The sequence below is a fragment of the Curcuma longa genome, chromosome 17 (assembly GCF_044706935.1).
Source record: "Curcuma longa cultivar G26 ecotype Majalengka, Jawa Barat chromosome 17, ITB_CL_G26_1.1, whole genome shotgun sequence".
NCBI classification, from domain to species: Eukaryota; Viridiplantae; Streptophyta; class Magnoliopsida; order Zingiberales; family Zingiberaceae; genus Curcuma; species Curcuma longa.
The window spans coordinates 2,488,203-2,507,524 of NC_133877.1; the positions used below are offsets into that span (position 1 = coordinate 2,488,203).

Genomic DNA, 19,322 nt, shown 5'->3' on the forward strand with positions numbered 1-19,322 from the left:
TTACAGGCCTCAAGCGCACATATCCTTGTTAATTCACCAAGTGAATTCTGGTTGAAATGTGAATTATTTTTCAATTCTCTCTCCATATTAGATTAAACAATTTGTCTTATATTTTTAAATCAGTTTTAACAGATGAGTCCCTTTCCCCCTCACTCCTTGCTATGCCATTTTGTTAATATTCTTTTATGCAGGATCACCTGCAAAGAATTGTCTGACAATGTGATGTTATCTACTGTTAATTGCATGCCGATATCAATAGAGCAGCCTGTACCTTCAATATGCATTTAAATATTTATCTGTTTTGACTCAGAAGGTTCGAATTATATCCCTATTTAATCATCTGGATGAAAATACCATTCAATTAAAATTAACGGCGTCAGTCTCATTCCTTTATGAACTTTACTTGGTTGTTCAAACAGCTTGAGTGTTAAAAGACTCGTAATAATTGTCTTCCCCACTGGACTCTGGACGTGGACATTAGCCACCGGTGGACGGGTAGAAGGGAAGTATTGCAAAGTAATTTCTGCCAATTCTCCTTTTTTAAATAATGTTTTTGTCCGACAACGACTTCTCTAAGCCTTACTTTGATGAGTGCCTAACTTTTAAATTTTATTAGATAAGGATAAGATTCGATCCACCATTTAAGCAGCTCTATTAAAATGATATTACTGTGAGTTTTAAACAAGCCATTTTGTTTGATTGTTTTTTTTTTTCTGAAGAAAATTATCAACTACAGCGAAAATGCATTACGGCGACAGGGGATCAGATCACGTGGTTGGTGGTGCCGCTTAGGTTCCTGCTCTTCCTCGCCACAGCCTCGGCTAGTCCGAACCGATGGCTCGGACAGAAAACCATCGCCTATACCTCTCGTTATAAACCCCAGGCCAGTCGCAAATCCCTTCACAGTTTGTCAAAGATATTTCCATAGGTAATCAGTATTCAGTAGTCCATGCTTTCTGTTTAGATCTAGTTGTTGATCTACTATAAGCTAATCGGGAGGCCGATCTCTTTCTGACATGAAGGATCTGCCCAAAATCTGATCTTGATGACTCTTTCCTTTTCTTCTTCTAGTTTTAAATGGCAGATCTTGCTTATTATCATGTTCTGGCATGGCCGATTTGTGTTGGGGCTGGATGCTTAAAGATTCTTGCCTGTTAATCTCTGTAAATTTCCCCCAGAGTGATCTGCATATTAAAGAAGGGGAAACATCAGAGTTTGCTTTGTTTACAAAGAGATCAGCACAGGAACTGATCGTTGACTTGATATCCCTAGAGCAGCAACTTGTACATCTGATTATTTTCGTTGTACGATAGACTTTAGCTTATGATCTTTATGGATCTTGTCGTTTTGTTTTGTCTTGACTCGAAAAAATTGAGATCTGGAACTTTGGCTATCTCGTTTCTTAAAGTTGAGCTCTTTGATACTTGGGCATTGTTTTAAGTTCTTTTGTTGGCCTAGTGATTTTTAGGAAATAGTAAAAGCAATTGATTAGGTTTTTGAGCGCACCATATTTTATAACCAAGTTATATGCTTTGTTTGATGATGCTGATCATTTTGTTGCAATCATATCTTCTTCTTTTTCTTTCTTTTTTTTTGTAACTCATTCATGTCAACATATAATATCCTCCAAGCAAATCTATGATACCTAAGATTAAGAACACTAATCTGTTCCCTGATTTCCCTCTCTTTTATCCTATTCTTTTTTGGTTCTGACCTGTAGACTGATGTGAGATATTGAGATTTGCTTCTCGGTGGTCGTTTGACTTGAGGAACCCATAGATCTCTGGAGCTATTTCCAGAATTTTTGAAATATTTGTCATTAATAGTAACTGATGGCATTGGTTAGTTTCACTATGTTTGTACATATCAAGCTAATATCTATCTTCTGATATTTCGATGCTTTAGTCTATTGATGTTATTAGATTGATTTACACCTTTTCAGTATGCATGTAACTAGTGCAAGTGTTCCTTTGTTCATTCCATGTATTTTGTAATCCTGCCAAATTGTTCACATCATTCAGATCAGCTTCATTGATAAATCCTAATTGGTGTTTGTTAAGAAACAGAAGAATAATTTTACAGTGTAAAAATGCAGGGGATCACCAAACAACTCTTTCAAGTATTGAAACCAGTAGATGAGAACTATAATTTCGTCCACAGAATTTGAATTTTGCAATTGATGCATGTAGACCTTTATAGTTGTTTTTATATAGATTAGAGTCAGCTTAGTCAAGAGACATTCTGATTCCACTTGTTTCTTTACCTTTCTTTCAGAAAAGATAGAAGGTGGTTATGAGTACTATGGCTGTGTCTTGTGGAGCCGTAGGAAGGTCGTCATTGAATCCAAATGCCCCACTCTTTGTTCCGATGTTGTTTCAGCAGGTTGAAGATTTCTCCCCCGAATGGTGGGAGTTGGTGCAGACGACTCCATGGTTCCGTGATCACTGGTTCCATCAGTACCAAGAGCAAGAGATGTTTGACGGCGAGGACTCATTTGACTTTGGGTTGACTGAACTTCCCATACCCGATATAGATTTGGATGGAGCCAGTTACAATGAACATGTTGAGATGTACAAGCCTAATTCTGGAGCTACAAAGAAGCACGATAAGCACCTGTTCCCCAAAGGTTATTCTCAAAGTTGCTCTTTCATTCAAAGATTGGATGTGGTTATTCTAAATTCTCCATATTTGGTTATTGAACAGAGTTTGAGACTGAAGCCCTGAAGGCATTAATGTTGAACCTGAGCCCCAAATCTCCGAAAAACTGTGCGAGGCCTCTGTCGGTTCTGGACAAGCACCGCGAAAAGCCTGTGCAGTGTGTGAGCCCAAAGTTTGGCCCTCGCCGCATCATTCACCAGCCTCGCTGAGACTTGCTTTTTCCGGCGGAGTCTGTTGTCCAAGTGCTTGCTGTTGTACACAACTGAATGGATGTTGTTGCTGGTGTAGACTGTGTTGTATGGCTTTGTTCCATCTTTTGTGTTTGCTTACTGTATCACCAAGAAAACCACGAAATGTAGGACTGTAAAAAGACCTGTGCAATATGAATGTTAAGTTTCAGGATTTAGTAGTGGTTTTAGTCATACTTGAATGCTGATTTTGTGTTATAACTGTCCAAATAACTTGCCAAACCCCATTTCTCAGCTTGCTGTTTGATCTTTTGTTCCTTTGGAACTGGTAATATATCAACATAATCATATAAATCTTATATAAATCTCATAATTATTACATCATAATATTAATTAATATTGATTGATATATTATTTATTATCTAATATAATATTATATTATATATATATATTAGATATTTAAATTTTTACCTTATAAATGCAGCTGAATTATTATTATTTTTATAATTTATAATTTTAGTTTTTAATTAATTTTAGAGATGAATGATCTGATTCTATATAAATTTTTTATTAATAATCAAAATAGATTTAAAAAGCTCAAAATGATCTGATACATATTCATAATTAAATTTATATGGAAATCAATCGTACTGAATAAATATCCTTATTTAAAATTAACCTTAAATCAATTATTTGAAAAGACAGCGATAAAAAGTCAATTAATTTATCAAAAAAATTTAAAGATTTATTCAAAAGCTATAATAAAATTATTAACTTCTAGTATTTTTCATCTTAGCCGGTCCTTTCAGATTTTATTGAGATTCCACCAAAATTATTAATTTCAGTAAAAAATTAAAATTATTAAAATTCGATACTTTTTCACTTTAATAATTTTAATTTTATACCAATTCAATTCAATTATGTCCAAAGCTATAATAAAATTATTAACGAACAATACATATTGAAAAAAATGGATTAATTAAAGCATCAAAATGATTCTCTCTCTCTTCACAAACTGCTCGGTTAAAGGCAAAATACGGCCCCTTGATTTGCACATCAAGATTCGTGCTCGGGAACCTGATGAAAAACCCTACTACAAACCTAACCTTTCCCTCCTGCTTGCTCTGATTCCGGCGGTCTCTACTACGCAGCCGCCGAAGGGAAGGCGAGTGGATCGAAGAGAAGATGCTGGGTGGAGTTTCGAGGAGATGGCTGTCATCTGCAGTGCGATCTGCCGGTGCTCTGCACCGCCGGTCGGCCCTTGCCTCGCCCTACTCTTCCACCTACTCTGCCATAGCGGCACCGAACGTAGTCCTCCATCCGGCGGTGAGAATTATTTTTGTCTTTGCCCGAATCTCTGTGCATGACATGGCAGGACGCGTGCGGTAGTCGCTTGGAGTGCCATTCGATGGAAGGAGAACTGACGCAAGCCAGCTGCTTGGTGAATGTCTGTGATTCGGGATATCGTCGCCGGATGAATAGGGAAAAGGATGGATCTCTGTTTAAGTGATTTCCAGCTCTTCTACGTAGTGGCGACACTGAAGTTGTTCGTGGAAATTCAAACCCATGTTTAAGTCTCATCTGAACCATGAATTGGACCTTTAAAACGTAGTTTACTTCGTGAACATAAGGAACAGGATCAAGAAGTAGAAAAAGCCAATAACTTTCTTCTCCATTGATCATATATCTCTCAGGGATCAGCAAGTGGGATATGCTGCAACAAGTAGCTAGATGCCAGCATTAGAATTGGAAATTGGCCGGATTATTTGAGAGGTACAATAAGAATGCATTGGTTACAGCTTTAAAACAATGGGGGAAAAATACACTAAGGCAACACAAGGCACTGCAGATTTTAACTGCACAGAAAATTTCCAGAAATAGACCAAGCTTGTTTTCACACCTAAAGATTTAAATCAAGAGGGAAGAAAGAAAGCTTTAGTTACATTTGTATCTTTAAATCATGGAGAAATGTCATCATGTCACCTGTTAGTCTTTTAAGTTGTTTCTAGATGATCTGTCTATTTTTTGTTGGTTACTTTTACCTTAACGTTCAAAACACTATTCTTCTGCTGGGGTTGACATTTCTCTTCGGTTAAGATTTCTAATATATGATATATATTCATTCATTTTTATATACACAGAGTAGATTAGTGATTGCACTATTCTCATAGAACAAAATGGTATTAGATTTTTTTATAGTTTATCATGGGATTTTAGAGTTAAATTTAAACAGTTAACGTTTACTATCTTACCTCAGGAGAAAAAGCTAAAGTTGCACAGTGAGTTGCTGAAATCTCATAATGGGGTATTCAGGCCTTGCAATGCTGGTGATAATTATTTCCTAAGGTACATGAGTACCACTGGCCAACCCGAGGTATCTTACCAGGAAGAGAGCTCTATTGAATCCCCACAAACGGAGCAGCCTCAGCGAATCAAATTCAAAAGGCCTGACAAAACTGCTAAGCACATTATGAATGTAAGCATGGGGGAGTTTATGAAGTGGTGCCTTATCTTTGATAATTATATCTTACATGATAGGAACAAGGATTGCTCATTTTTTGATTTCTCTGATAAGTGATAGGACAAATTGTTTCTATTATGGATTTGTAGTTTGATTCAAAGTTGTCTTGTTATAACTAATCATTTGTGCATACTGTTTATGGTTTCTGATGCATGCAGATTTTAGACAAAGAAGAAGTGGACAAAGTGCAAGCTGAGAGAGAGATTCCTGACATAAGACCTGGATATATTATCCAGCTAAAAGTGGTATGACAATTTTATTTGTTTATGATTATGATTATTATTGTTGTTGTTGTTCCTTTGTGATCCTTGATATCAACAGGAAGTGCCTGAAAACAAACGTAGGATTTCAACTATAAAAGGCATTGTGATAGCAAGGCGAAATGCAGGTCTTAATACAACGTTCAGATTGCGGAGAATGGTAACTGGTGTCGGGATTGAATCTGTTTACCCTTTGTAAGTTAATGCTTCAACTAAGTTCTCTGTTTTCTATGTTTTAGTTAGGCTTTAAATGTTATATTTGTTTTGTAAATTATTCAAGTTCGCTTTATAGAATGACCACTGGAGTCTGTGGAATGAATGTCAGTAATTGATGGTTCATCAAGTACAATTTTTCTTTAGGTGATGTCAAGGAGTATCAATGTTTGCATCCTTATATCTGTAAAGCATAGGTGGTTTCTTGAATCATGCTCATGTTACCTTGGTTCTAAATGAACATCCTTATGATAACGGTCTAATCTAAGCACTTCCTATCAAAGTTCTTTTTGAACAAGTAAAAAATTTGAAAAAAATAATTTCTTTATTCCATTAGTCTGGAAGGAATAAATACAGGATGATTTTATAATAAGAATGGATTGGGCAAATGGTTCAAGATTGCTCGGCAGGAATGCAATATCCACATTAGAAAGAATATATCTCTTATTCATAAATGAGATGCAATGATTTTGGGTACGAGAAGCTAGGGTTTAAGTTATACCAAATCATCAGAATTAGACATGGAAATAAAAAAGTTTTATTGGGGGCTCAAGTCTTAGAAAAGTAAATTGCACTTAGATTCAGGTACATAAAATCCACAATCATTGATTTGCGTTGACCTAGAAGTTATACATAAAAGGCTGCGTAAATTCCTTTGATCCACAATCATTGATGCAGCACCATGTACTAATGAGACTGTTGATTTATATCGCATGGTTTGAACTGAGTTATTATAGCCACATAATATGTTATATGATCTGAAGTCCTTGTATCTGCTACTCTAACAATGTTCATCCATCTTTTGAGACAATGAATACTTCAAAAGTGCAATAGAAGACTTCAGTTGGGAGATAAGAAGCATCTGATCCCTTAGGCAATTGAGTTAAACTCAAAAGCCCATCAAGAAACTCCAGTTGTTCAATAGCAAGCTGTACTTGCTTATGCCTTTCTCCTCTTTGTTTTCAACTTCTGATTTGTTGCTGTACCATAAATTTTCTAGCAAGTTTCCATAGTATTTTGAGGGATTGTCCTTGCTCTTAAAGTTAACAATCATAAAACTAGATCAGGAATCCACTGGAGGGCTAAGTTCAATTGAACCTTTTGTTAGAAAAGAGAAATTTGAATCTACTAAATTGCTTTCCTACTGCTTGAACCATCTACTCTGATCAACTTAACTGCTTTTACAAGCCCTACACAAAGGTGATTGCATATTTTAAAATAACATATTTCTTGCCTGCTCATTCTTGTGAGATGCTAACTGTCAATTGCCCATTGAAACTTTGTTTTTCTTTCTTTGCCAATCTACATCCTCCTCATGTTCCCTCCTTCGGTACAGGTACTCCCCAAATATTAAGGAGATCAAAGTTCTGGACAAGAAGAGAGTGAGGAGGGCAAAGCTTTATTACCTCAGGGAAAGAATGAATCCATTCAAGCCGTGATATCTTCCTCTTCGCCAATCCTTTCAATTTCGCTACAAAGAAGTCTTCCTGGCCTGTGCATTGCAAGGTTCAGGCACCACATTCATGGAGGTTTCAAGTTCAGGTGCCACTTTAAGGAGGTTTCTTTGATTGCAGCATAAATACAACATTTGTTAAGGGTGCAAAAACATCTTGACATTTTTATATAACTGCTGAAGTTGGAAAGCCTGTAATTGTATGTTCTGCTGCCTTTGAGCTTGGGCTTCATCAATGGTGACAAACTGCAGTTTAATTAAACTTTTTTGTCCTTAAATTTTTCATCTTTAAGTCGATAAAGATAAACAGTTTTTTGGGATTATCAAATGTGTGTTTTTTTAATTTTATATCATTTAAAGTTTTAAAGTTTTAAATTTGTGAGGAAGACTTTTGTATAGATTATATTATTTCATTTTAGTATTTTTTTAATTTTATTAAACCGGTCCCTGCCATGTCCGGACCGGGCCGGTCCGTCGATACCGCTATAGCCGGCCTTCTTTATCGTCCGTTAGATGTTCATCACGCGGTCAGATGGTGGTGGAGCACGTTGACTTATCGCCTCCTCGCGGTACAACTGTCCAGGGCGGGCGAACCCTTGCGTTTTCGTCTCCTAATCTTCTTCTTTTGTTGTTATTACGTCGGAGGAAACGGGATCGTCGCCAGTTGGTGTCGTCGTCGTCCATCTGTTCTTGTGATCTCAGAGGAAACAAGAGAAAAATAGTGAACAAACAAAGAAAAACGTGGTCAAAATAGGACAGAGGAAGTATCCTCTTGGAATTTTCAGCGGGCAATATCGGAAGGGCTCTTTGTCCAAATCGTAGTCTCGAGTGCTGCTGCAGCGGCGGCGGATTTAGCAGCAGTGGTGGTGGTGGTGGTGATGATTTGATGAACTTACGGAAAACCTAATGTTTCGAGTTCCCGCTATGAGACTTTTTATTTGAATGAAGACCCGTGTCGGGAACTCACTCAGTCTGGTTGGATCTGGGCTAATCCAGTCCGGTGCTCCAGCGACATTGGCTGCAGGCGGGTCGTCGAACGTTGTCAGTGTGTTATCGGTTTCTAGGTTTGTTTACGTTCTGGCAGGCGGTAGGGAGTGAGAGAAGATGGGGGTTTCTGAGGATGGGGACGGTGGTGGTATCGGTGCTGATTACAGCGTTGGGACGATCGTCTGGGTGCGGCGGAGGAACGGATCCTGGTGGCCAGGAAGGATTCTTGGTCCTGAAGAGCTGTCGGTGTCTCATCTAATGTCCCCTAGGTCAGGGACGCCAGTTAAGCTACTCGGAAGGGAGGATGCTAGTGTGTGAGGACTTTGTTTTCCTTTTGCTTGTTGATACTTCCGATGAACAGTTGCTTTACATGATTTTATGATTTTGATTTTCTGAATACTTTGACCATTCTTACTTGTTGAGTCATGTGAACTTATGTTTCTGAACCAGTAGCTAGACTGTATGAACATAAAATCATCCTAATCATTTTAGTTAGTTTTCTTTGTGTATATGAATAATTACTGCGACTACTAGTGCAATTTCTAAGTATTTCATTTTCTAATCTATCATCAATATTGTTTGACAGACTCTTAAGTTTTCTTGTAGTCATAGTTCTATGTGCAAATATCACTAGCATCTTACTTAGTTCTCTTAATTTGTTACAAATGCATCATCTGTAATTATTGCCTTGCTATCCTTCGTTTCCACATCCATTAAGTCCTCCATATCAAAATCCTAATTACCAGATGAATGGTGCTATCTACATTAATCCTCTTTATCACTTGGCATTATGAGATATAACACAAAATTGAATCAACTTATGCCAATGGCTCATTGATCCTCACATCCTTAGTTCCAAGACCTAGGTCAATCAAATTTCTACTACACTAGACTTGCCTTATCATTCTTTCACCAAGTTATTCATAGCAACACAGTTTTTCATGATCATACTTTGTCACTCTTTCTCTGTTAAAATTTCTGAATGTTTTGATTTAGTAATTGTATAAATTAACTGAAACCTCATCTGTTCCCATTTCTACATGCGTCAGTCATTAGGTACCTGATCCTGCCATGTAAATTATATAATCATAGCATTTCTCTCCCTCTCTTTATTTGCTCAAGTTAAGTCGTGGTTCTAAGTCATCATCATCTAGGAATATATCATGGTATTTTCCTGTCGATTAACCTCCTTTGCTCGTATTGCAATGTGCTAGAAACACTGCTTTGAGCTTTCCTTTAGTAGTATTGAACTTTTTTTTTTTTTTGCCTTAGTGCGAGTTGAAAACTTGCAATCCGAATCATTACATCGACCTTTAATGTATTATTTATTTAAGCTGGCAATGTGGTCCTTTTTCTTTCTTTCACCACCTCTCATTATGGGATTTAGGGGGAATGCAATGCAATGCAATAAAATATAGGTCATAAACTAAATTTCATGCTGGGTAAGTGGGGCGAGGTAATTTGATCTGCAGCAATACAACCATGTTATCAGAATTTGTTTCAATATCTTGGATGAAGACTAAGCACCTACTTGACTTTCTAGTTTTGCTTGATTTCATTTGCAATATTTTTAATGCCAGTTTAACTTTCTAGCTTCCCTGTAAACATTAGGTAACATATCAATTTTTTGTGTGTGTAAATGTCATGATCTCCATGGTTTAGGGGAAATTCAGCTCCTCTTAAACTGTACAGTCAATAATTTTTCAGAAGTCAAAATAACATAATTTACATAACTAGTTTAATGGAAGTTGTTGTGTATATTTATCGTTTTACTTTAATTGGTTCTGTTTTTTATGGTAGGGGTTTTCTTAATCTCATTCAATTATATTCTGCATCTTGGAGAGATTTTCTATTTCACCTATTAGTTTGGTGTGTTTGTAGTTTGCCTTTCTAGTCATCTCTGTACTCAATCTAATTGTTGCTTGATGACAAATAGATTTATTCTTTCTTTATAGACATTTTATTAATATTGCATTGGGTAAACCTATTGGCAGGGACTGGTACAACTTAGAGAAATCCAAACGGGTTAAGGCATTTCGCTGTGGGGAGTTTGATGGTTGCATTGAAAAGGCTGAAGCTTCTCTAGGAGTTCCTGTAAAGAAAAGGGAGAAATATGCACGGCGAGAGGATGCTATCCTTCATGCTCTTGAACTTGAAAGAAAGCAGAATGAAATGAAACAGCAAAAACAAGGCATCATATCCGATGGAATTGCTGCCAATATTTTAGGTATTCCAAAAGGAGAGCTCACGGATTTATCATCTTCACAGACTGTCATCAGAAATGAAGAGTCCTCGTTGCAAGGTAAATGTTATATTCGGAAGTCACCGACACTTCCCAGGAATGCAGATCTTTTGGATGAGGAAGAAAATGTGAACAATTCTTCAAATATAACTGTAGGAAAGGATAGCAAACAAATAGGACAAAAGGAAGGAATTTCTTCAACCATTAGTCAGGAGAAAGGACTGCAGGATTTCTGTGCGCCCATTTCTCCAAAGAAAAAATTCCTTCAGTCAGTTGCTTCACCAAATACCAAGAGGCCCATTGAAAACAATGTGGATTCTCTTCCCAGCGCTGTGCATATTGTCAGAGGTAAAGGTAATGCCAGTAGCTCGAATGTTTTCATGTCAATTAAAAGAAAAAGGTCACAGTTACAGGGTGGTTTGGTGGAAGAATCTCTAGTCAAAAAGCGGGATAGATGCCGACCACTTGTACAGGTTTTACAAAGTAGTACAAAGTTGCAGGCTTCTCAGTTCAATCACTTTCCTGGACTTGTAACTCTGGAAGAGGGCCAAGATCATTTGGGCGCTGTACATCGAGCAACACAGAGCAGGTCTATCCATCTGCCATTGGATTCAGTTAATTTTGCTGATAATTGGGGTTATTCTTCTGATGATGTGCAAAGACCATCCAACCAATTTGAAATGGAAGATTGTGTTGACCATTCTTCTTTCGTAGAAGATTGCACATCATCGGAGGTGATAAAGACAAATGGCTCTGATTCTTCGCTGGCGGATTACTTGGAAACAGAGATAGAGGAAGGAGATATCCTTGGAGGTATTTTTCTTGAATGGGCCACCTATTAATTTCTATTCCTTGGTTAGAAGTTAAGATTCATGCCTTGCACTTATCTCGTTCTTTTACATAGTTTTGGATTTTGTCTACTGCAATTTATTAAACTGGTAATTTCAGATGGATCCTAAAGTTCTACTTGCTATTATTTGCCCCCCTGAAGCTTTAAAAAGAAACCCTTTAGCCTCTAAAGCTATATCCAGTTTGCACCAATCGGTTAGCAACATTTTATCATTAAAAATTTTCTGAAATGAGGGTCATTTGGATTAAATAAAATACAAACTTCAAGTGATGAACTTGGTTTTCCTAAGTTTTTAGGGCAATAGAGTTAACAATGTCAACCTTTAGGGGTCAATTTGAAATCCACTTTTTAAATTGATCTTAGATTTTACTCAGTATGTCACAGTTGATTTGGATCTTAGTTTGTTATTATATATGGTGTAATTAACTTATGATTGTGTTATTCGATAGATGTTTCCTGTAATGTTAATGACTAAAGACTTCTATTTGATCCTTGTGTTTCCTTCTCCATTTTTTTCTCAAGGGTAACATCATCTAGGTTTGTTTACAGATACTGATCAATTGCTTGCATCATCTAGACCAAATGATCACTTCCCTTCATCTCATCTTTCAGAAAAATCTCCAGATATGGAAAATCTCGAAATGTCCTTTTCTGGTCCCTATGAACATTCTCCTGCTGAGGTGGGAGTTTCTCAATGGCACATTAAGGGCAAACGCAACAGCCGTTGCCTAGTTAAGAGGCCATTTGACATTGGGGCTGAGAAAATCTGTACCTCCAAATTAGATAAATTTGATGGTTCTGAATGGGTAACTGTATATGGAGCCAAAGGTCCCACTTTGAGGATGGCAAAAATGGAATCCTCTAGCGATATGAATGCTGAGCTAGGTTTATGTCATATTAAAAGTGAGCAAAACTGTGCATCAGAGGAATATGATTTAAGTGGCGATGATGTTCTACAGGAACAGATGAATGGATATAATGGGCAAAATTATCCTTTAGTCGCTAAAGCAGCTAGGGATCTTGGTAGAAGTCAGAATAGCTTCAAAAATTTGGAAAGCGATTCACATTTAACATCTGTATTTGGCTGGAAAGCTGATGAGCTATCTGATCGAACACGAATAGAACTTTTGGAAGAATCTGATGAATTCTTTGATCCTCTTTATACTTATTTCAGCAGAGGGATGGTGTATAACTTATTTAATGTTGATCTGAAAGTCAAAACAAGCTATCAAGGTGAACACGTTCCTCTTGTTTCTTTAATGAGTAGATTTAATGGAAAAGCAATTATAGGGCACCCTGTGCAGGTTGAAATCTTAGAAGATGGTTCCATCAATCAATATTTTCCTAGCAATCACACTTTTCCTGATGGAAATACAACACACCAACCTGTCTGGAGGACTGCCAGAAGAACTGCCATGCAAAGAGTTCCTCGGTCAAATCCAGTGACGTCATCTTGGGAAAATGATGAAGCTATACAATCTCATTATTCAAAGGGAGGAAACAAATGCCCGCCAAATGTGCTTTTTGGTTATTCGAAGAATCAGTTGAGGCCAACAAAGAAGAAGGTATTTTATCCTCACCAACCACCCTCAGGGAACTTCCTGAAGACGCCACATAAAATGGTAAACTTGCCGAGCCAAAAAACCAGAACACTATCGTCTTTTGCATCTGAAAAGAAACTTGGTCGTGCAAATGGTGAAGCCATGTTTGCTAGGGGTTGTAATTTATTGGGGGGTCTCGTGGAATCAGAAGGACAAATGCCTTTAATCACATGTGTCCCTGCAAAGGTAGCATTTAGCAGGATTTTAGAAGCAGTTGGAAGGTCATCACCAACCATAACTCTTGTTCGATTGTCAGATGCAGCAATAATAGATCCATCATAGGCAATAATTTGCGTCGGTTGGTTACAATATATTCCACCCAGTTGCTCTAGTGCGGCTGACCGATAATTTTCATGCCAGTGGGATTGGTTTGGAGTTTCACCATTACATCATGGCTGAATGAGAGGGTCACTCAGGGCAGATGAACCCACACTAATTGCTACTGTAAAGTGCTGCCTGCAAGTTATTATTCCTTCTCAGTGAATGAAGAAGCTGATCTTTTACGCCCAAACTGGTACTTGGTTAGCAAAGGCAGAAGTCTCGTGATTTGGTTAGTTGACTTCATACAATAGTAACTGGCAATCTTTAGCTTGTCAAACAATTCCGTATACACATCTCATAAATCTCAGTCATGCAATAGAGCCAGATCCGTAGAAGTTTGTCCTCATGAAGCCAGTTAGTCCAAGTCTCCAACTCGTGTATGATAGCAACCAACAATGAACATTGTTTAGCCAAGTGAAGAACTCATGTCAAGACGCTTCGACATTACTTCCTCACATCTGGATAATAATTCTCAGTTTGTTTGCAGCCAGATATGTATATATCTTTGTACTATTTACAATTCAGTAAGTAATTGATGTCAAGTGCCACAACGCCAGTGAAAATTTCTTATGGAGTTACTTGCACTCATCCTTGTTGTTGCCATATGGTTTAGTCCATTATAGTTCGGCCATTCTTTTTCCATTTTACTACAGCAGGCAAGACATTTGGCCAGCACAAGCCCAGGTCCACTGGTGTCGAGTCAAGCCCATTGGACTAGATTCGTATTAGTGTTGGGCTGGACACTTTTGATTGCATGGTGGTAAAGATCCTGACTAAATATTTTAAGGCAACTGAAGGTAAATCTCTCTCTTTCTACACTAAAGTATTGACAATCTCATGACACAGCACGTGCGCTGCTCCCACACGGTGGGTGGTGTAGCAGCTCATCCATGGGACACGAGTCTTGGCCTTTCCCAAAGAGAAGAACACCTGCTGCCGGTCTTCCGTTCCCACTATTTCATGGCGGCCATACGAGAACTTGGAAGCTTGCTCAACAGAGGAGTTCCCTTTGCTATCGCATCAGGTAACCTTCGCCTTTTCTTTCTCTTTTCTACTTTGTTGGATGTTAAACTAGGGTATTTGTTTGCTATGCTTGTTGTTACCTGTTAATCTAATAAATATCGGCCTCTGATAGATATTTGAGAGGAGGTATCTCGGCGAACAAGATTTGACTTTGATGGGCCTGACAATCATTGACAGAATTCATATTTTATAGCACCTATCTTTACTAAATAATTAAGGCCTACCAACTCTTCTGCAACTCCAAAGGCCTGCCAACTCGATGTGGCACATGGTGACTAAAATAATTTTAAAATTCTTGTTTATCATTGTGGAAGATTATTTTGGAGGCACCCCCCAACAACATCAAAGAAGAGAAGGCTCTTTTTCTTTTGGAGGAGAAATGGAGCAAGATGACTCTCTGGAGATAGGGGAGCAAGCGCCTTTGATTGCTAAGGTGACTCATACATCGATTCTTTTTATTTTCGCGTTCTTGCTGTTGTTTTTTATTTTCTTTTTTACTTTTAAAAATGACCTTTTTAGTGATTCAATTAATCGATTATTAGCTGATTGGTAGTTGGATTCAGATTGTGCAACTTGCCAGATTATTCCTGTGTCTTCCGATCTGTTCATTGCTAGATCACCTTCAAGTACTTTTCTTGTTCGTATTCAGTTCATTATTTGGATGGATGTTCTTATACTGGAGAAACAATTATGATTAGAAGATAAAAGACCAAATTCCATGTCGACTGTCAACTTCACAGAAGTGAACAGAATTTTTTAAATACAATTGAGGAATATTACATCTCTGAAAAAAAAAAAAACTGACAAGCATATTAGTTTCCAATTATATGAGAAAGATAGAAAAAGAGGAAGTAAATCACTACCTTCGCATATTGTTGCTCTTTTTCCTATGCTTTCTCCGTAGTTCATTCACCTACAACTAAAGTGATTTTTCTTTGTGGTATGTACACTACACGACTACAGTCTTGGTATAGACTTTTGAATATTGCAGCAAAACATTGGCATTGGATACCCACTAACCTCTTCTTTCAGAGTTGTTCATCGTCCCATTGCAATGATACTACTTTGGAGGAAGAACACGATGAACCTCTATTTCCATATAGATACAACATTAATAAAGCTCCGACTATTATTTTGGGTATGGCGTATAAGCATTTCAGTTCACCAGTTCTATTCTAGGATCTACTTTTCTTTCAATTAATGTATCCATTTTAAACTTTTATCTGTTGTATTATTGCGTTGTCATTAACTTTCATTGATATTATAGGATTTGAATGCTTGGAGAGCACTGCTTATTATGGAATCGCAACAAACATGGTTGTATATCTTGGCACCGTCCTAAATGGCAGTAACGCTTCAAATGCAGCAAATGTTGCAATTTGGGGAGGTACATGCTATTTCACACCGCTGATTGGAGCTGTACTAACTGATAGTTTCTTGGGAAATTACAAGACAATTTTGATCTCTCTTCTAATCTATCTCCTAGTATGTTGATGCTCAAGCCCAATACATACACCTGTTAGTCCATGAATTCCAATTAAGGGCTTGGAAATAACTTAACTTTGCTTCTTTCCTTAACTGATCGTTACTAGGGGGCGATGATGATTACTGTGTCTGCTTTAACTCCGTCATGTGATGAAGGTTCATGCCATTCAGCAAATGGAGGTCAGGCTCTTGCATTTTTCTCTGGATTGTATCTTGTTGCATTCGGCAGTGGAGGTGTCAAGGCTGCTCTGCTTCCCTTCGGCGCAGATCAATTCAGTGACGACAACATCGAAGAAAGACAAAGGAAAAGTTCTTTCTTTAGTTTGTTTTACGTTTGCTTGACTATTGGTGGTCTATTTTCAAGCACTGTGATAGTGTGGATACAGGAAAATTTAAGCTGGGCACTTGGCTTCGGTATCACTGCAGTGTGCTTAGCTATAGCTTTAGTTGGGTTTTTGTTAGGAACACCGGTATATCATTTGCGAGCGCCAAGCGGGACGAGTTCATTGAAGAGTGTTCTTCAGGTTGTGATTGCTGCATTCAGGAAGATTAGGTTGGAAGTTCCTCTTGATAGCAGGCTCTTATACGAGGTGGATGATACAACTGCACAGAATTTCGGACACCAAAGACTAGCACATTCTGAAGAATTACGGTAATTCTCATGATCATCAATATATTATACATCAACGTAATCCTTCAGACGTCATAACTCTTCAGCTCTTCAAACTTAATCAAACTGAACTGGTTACATGAAATCAAAATGTGTGAGCTTGTTACTTTTCTGTTGTTTTGTTCTTTATGATTCTCGATGTGTCGACTAACAATATGAAATCTTCAGATTTCTAGATAAGGCTGCCATAGTCACAGACTTTGACCGAAAGGGCACAAATCTTTGCAATTCATGGAGGCTTTGTACAGTAACTCGAGTGGAAGAGTTGAAGATACTGGTTCGTTTGCTGCCAATATGGATAGCTGGTGTCGTCTTTTCAGCTGCATATTGTCAAATGGCAACTACTTTTATCCAGCAAGGGAGCGCAATGAACACAAAGATCAAATCCTTCTCGGTTCCTCCTGCTTCTTTGTCTTCCTTTGAGGTTGTCAGTGTTATGGCCTGGGTCCTGGCTTACAACAAAATCATAGCTCCGTCGACGAGAAGAATTTATAATAATGAAATGGGGCTTTCTCAGCTACAGAGGATCGGGATCGGCCAATTTCTGATGATCTTGGCAATGGCAACAGCTGCATTTACAGAGTCCCGAAGATTACACAGCGCCGAGGCTGGTGCAGAATTAACAATCGCTTGGCAACTGCCCCAGTACTTCTTTGCGGCCGGCTCCGAGGCCTTCTGTTTCATTGCACAGCATGAATTCTTCTACAGCCAGGCACCTGAGACGATGAAGAGCATGTGCACAGCTATCTCATTGCTCGCCATCTCTCTGGGAAGTTACTTGAGTTCTCTTATTTTGACACTTGTGGTTCTATTTTCAGCTAACGGAGGAAGTCCAGGGTGGATACCAGATGATCTGAACAAAGGCCACCTAGATTATTACTTCCTGTTGCTAACAAGCATTTGTACATTGAATTTCACAGCTTATGTTTTCACATCGAGGAATTACAGGCCGAAGCAAGTCATTCTGCACACGCTTTGAAATTTGAGTTTTTTCTGATTCAGGGAGAAAGTGATTTGTAGTGGAACTCATTATGATTTATAACATGCTTACAACTGTTACCATCAAGGAAGAACTCACTGCTCATCAGCAAAGGGTTTGCTTCGTGAACATGGCGACGCGGAAGACTAAGTTCTGCAACAAGATTATTTCTTGCAAAGATAAATCCGTTGCTAAGTGAGAAAAAAGTCATAAATTCAGATGAAGATGTTTGGAAAGAGCCGATTGTAACATGGTGGAGCCATCATATCCTTCAGATAAAGCCAACAAAGAATGATTTTTTAGACCATGAACTGGAACAAAAGGGTAGTTTATGAGTCCACTCTCTCAAAGGATGCGCCCCCTCTGATGGCAATGCCTACCTACTCACTGTTCAGGCTTCCATCAATGAACAATGTGCATTACTGCAGGAATAAACAATCACACACGACGTAATGATTTGATTATTGAGAACCATGTTTAAGTACAGAATGTGGCCGCTGTCGAACCGAAGAGTAGGACCACTGAGCAAAGGTCTTCAATTTGCATTAAAATCGATTGAATAAGAAGGGAAAAGTGACTAAAAAAGGAGAAGAAACGGACAACGAACTGGTGCCTGTTTCTTTGAGAAAAGCAAAAGAAGAGAGAGAGAGAGGGTGAGAAGATTGTGGTGTTGGAGAGCAACTCAGCAGCGTTGGCAGTTTCGCAATTAAGGCTAGGGTTGGACGGCAGCATCACGTGCGAGACACGAGTGCATACCTGCGTTTTCGAGGAATAAAAAATATCTCGAAGATTCGGTGCGGTCACCCGCAGGACACGGGGATAGAAGAGCTACTGCAGCGCCGCCTTCGCCGGCGCTTTCCTGCTCCGCAACGCCTTGATAGGGCTCGGGAAGTGCCACCGCAGCCGCTTCCTTATTCCCTCCGCTTCCGCTCCAGCGCCGGCGTCAGGCAAGTGCCTGGCGGCCACCGACCTCGATCTGTAGAGATTGGGTTGTTTTGTGTCCTCCATCGGCTGGTTTCGCCTCCAGAACGGCACCCAAATGTTGGGCCCTCGCGACCTCGAAGGCGTCGGCTCCACATCGGCTCCGGCGGGGGCCGTCGGCTTCGACCTGAGAAGCTGGAACCCGACTGATCGCGACCGCTGGAAGGCCGGCTCGCGCTCGATGAGACGCGAGACGGGCCCGACCGCGCCGATCTCCGCGCCGTCGCCTCTCCGAGAGGCGGATCTGATGGGCTCGGCGGCGCTCCCTACCGGTCATCATTGGGTTAGCCCCTTCCTTGAATCTGCATCTGCCCGCTCCTATCTTCTCTTCGCTTGGGTTGGGTGCTCCCTACCGGTCATCATTGGGTTAGCCCTATCGGTCAGTCTTATCCTTTTCTCCCCCGCCTCTTTCGGTATGGATTGAATCCACTTGTCTTCTTGTCCCGCCCAATCGAATATTTTTATAAGAAATAAAGGGTCCCGCCTCATCTCATATTGATGGGCCCGCCTCTGCATGCGGCTTCCGAACTAGGGCATTCTTTGAATAGTGAATCAGTAGTCCTATCGAATAGTGAATCAAGTAGTCCTAGTCCTAAATCAAGTAGTCCTATCATGAATCTCTCCCGTACGCCTACCAATGATAGAAGTGAGTGAGCGTAAGGGGACAATCAAGATTCATGACCGGAAGAACAAATCCCATTCAGCAGGTGCTCAATTCCGCGCATGAGAGAAGAATCTACTTGCTGGCATCGAGTTTCAATCCTCACTGCACCCTTTGAGTAGATCGGAAAGACCTCCTACTCGGACTCGGCTACTTGTTTTTTTAGCGTTGGCAAGGAGGCACTATAGACCGCTAGGATCCGCTTCTTCTCAGCGAGATAGCTGATAGT

The 19,322-nt window shown here is 39.2% G+C and overlaps 4 protein-coding genes across 8 annotated transcripts; all 4 read left to right on the forward strand.

The window, feature by feature from the left end:
- The first annotated feature begins 809 nt into the window (after positions 1-809).
- LOC141811912 (protein EARLY RESPONSIVE TO DEHYDRATION 15-like) lies at positions 810-3,064 on the forward strand. Its single transcript, XM_074699991.1, has 3 exons — positions 810-928; positions 2,275-2,626; positions 2,704-3,064. The coding sequence occupies exons 2-3, from the start codon at positions 2,293-2,295 to the stop codon at positions 2,865-2,867; spliced, it is 498 nt and encodes a 165-aa protein (XP_074556092.1). The 5' UTR covers positions 810-928; positions 2,275-2,292; the 3' UTR covers positions 2,868-3,064.
- Positions 3,065-3,934: 870 nt separating this feature from the next.
- LOC141811911 (uncharacterized) lies at positions 3,935-7,571 on the forward strand. Its single transcript, XM_074699990.1, has 5 exons — positions 3,935-4,172; positions 5,104-5,322; positions 5,526-5,612; positions 5,689-5,822; positions 7,177-7,571. The coding sequence occupies exons 1-5, from the start codon at positions 4,032-4,034 to the stop codon at positions 7,277-7,279; spliced, it is 684 nt and encodes a 227-aa protein (XP_074556091.1). The 5' UTR covers positions 3,935-4,031; the 3' UTR covers positions 7,280-7,571.
- A 575-nt stretch (positions 7,572-8,146) lies between these two features.
- On the forward strand, positions 8,147-13,888 carry LOC141811480 (uncharacterized). 4 transcript variants are annotated; one of them, XM_074699509.1, is made up of 4 exons: positions 8,147-8,594; positions 10,275-10,582; positions 10,679-11,335; positions 11,922-13,888. In XM_074699509.1, the coding sequence occupies exons 1-4, from the start codon at positions 8,398-8,400 to the stop codon at positions 13,253-13,255; spliced, it is 2,496 nt and encodes an 831-aa protein (XP_074555610.1). In that variant the 5' UTR covers positions 8,147-8,397; the 3' UTR covers positions 13,256-13,888. The 4 variants fall into 4 exon arrangements, with proteins under 4 accessions (XP_074555610.1, XP_074555608.1, XP_074555609.1 ...); XM_074699507.1 differs by having other exon boundaries at positions 10,275-11,335; XM_074699508.1 differs by having other exon boundaries at positions 10,275-11,335; positions 11,985-13,888.
- A 271-nt stretch (positions 13,889-14,159) lies between these two features.
- Positions 14,160-17,894, forward strand: LOC141811795 (protein NRT1/ PTR FAMILY 8.3-like). 2 transcript variants are annotated; one of them, XM_074699849.1, is made up of 6 exons: positions 14,160-14,318; positions 14,430-14,750; positions 15,350-15,455; positions 15,585-15,802; positions 15,910-16,454; positions 16,641-17,894. In XM_074699849.1, the coding sequence occupies exons 2-6, from the start codon at positions 14,577-14,579 to the stop codon at positions 17,449-17,451; spliced, it is 1,854 nt and encodes a 617-aa protein (XP_074555950.1). In that variant the 5' UTR covers positions 14,160-14,318; positions 14,430-14,576; the 3' UTR covers positions 17,452-17,894. The 2 variants fall into 2 exon arrangements, with proteins under 2 accessions (XP_074555950.1, XP_074555951.1); XM_074699850.1 differs by lacking the exons at positions 14,160-14,318; positions 15,350-15,455 and having other exon boundaries at positions 14,640-14,750.
- The last annotated feature ends 1,428 nt before the right edge of the window (positions 17,895-19,322 follow it).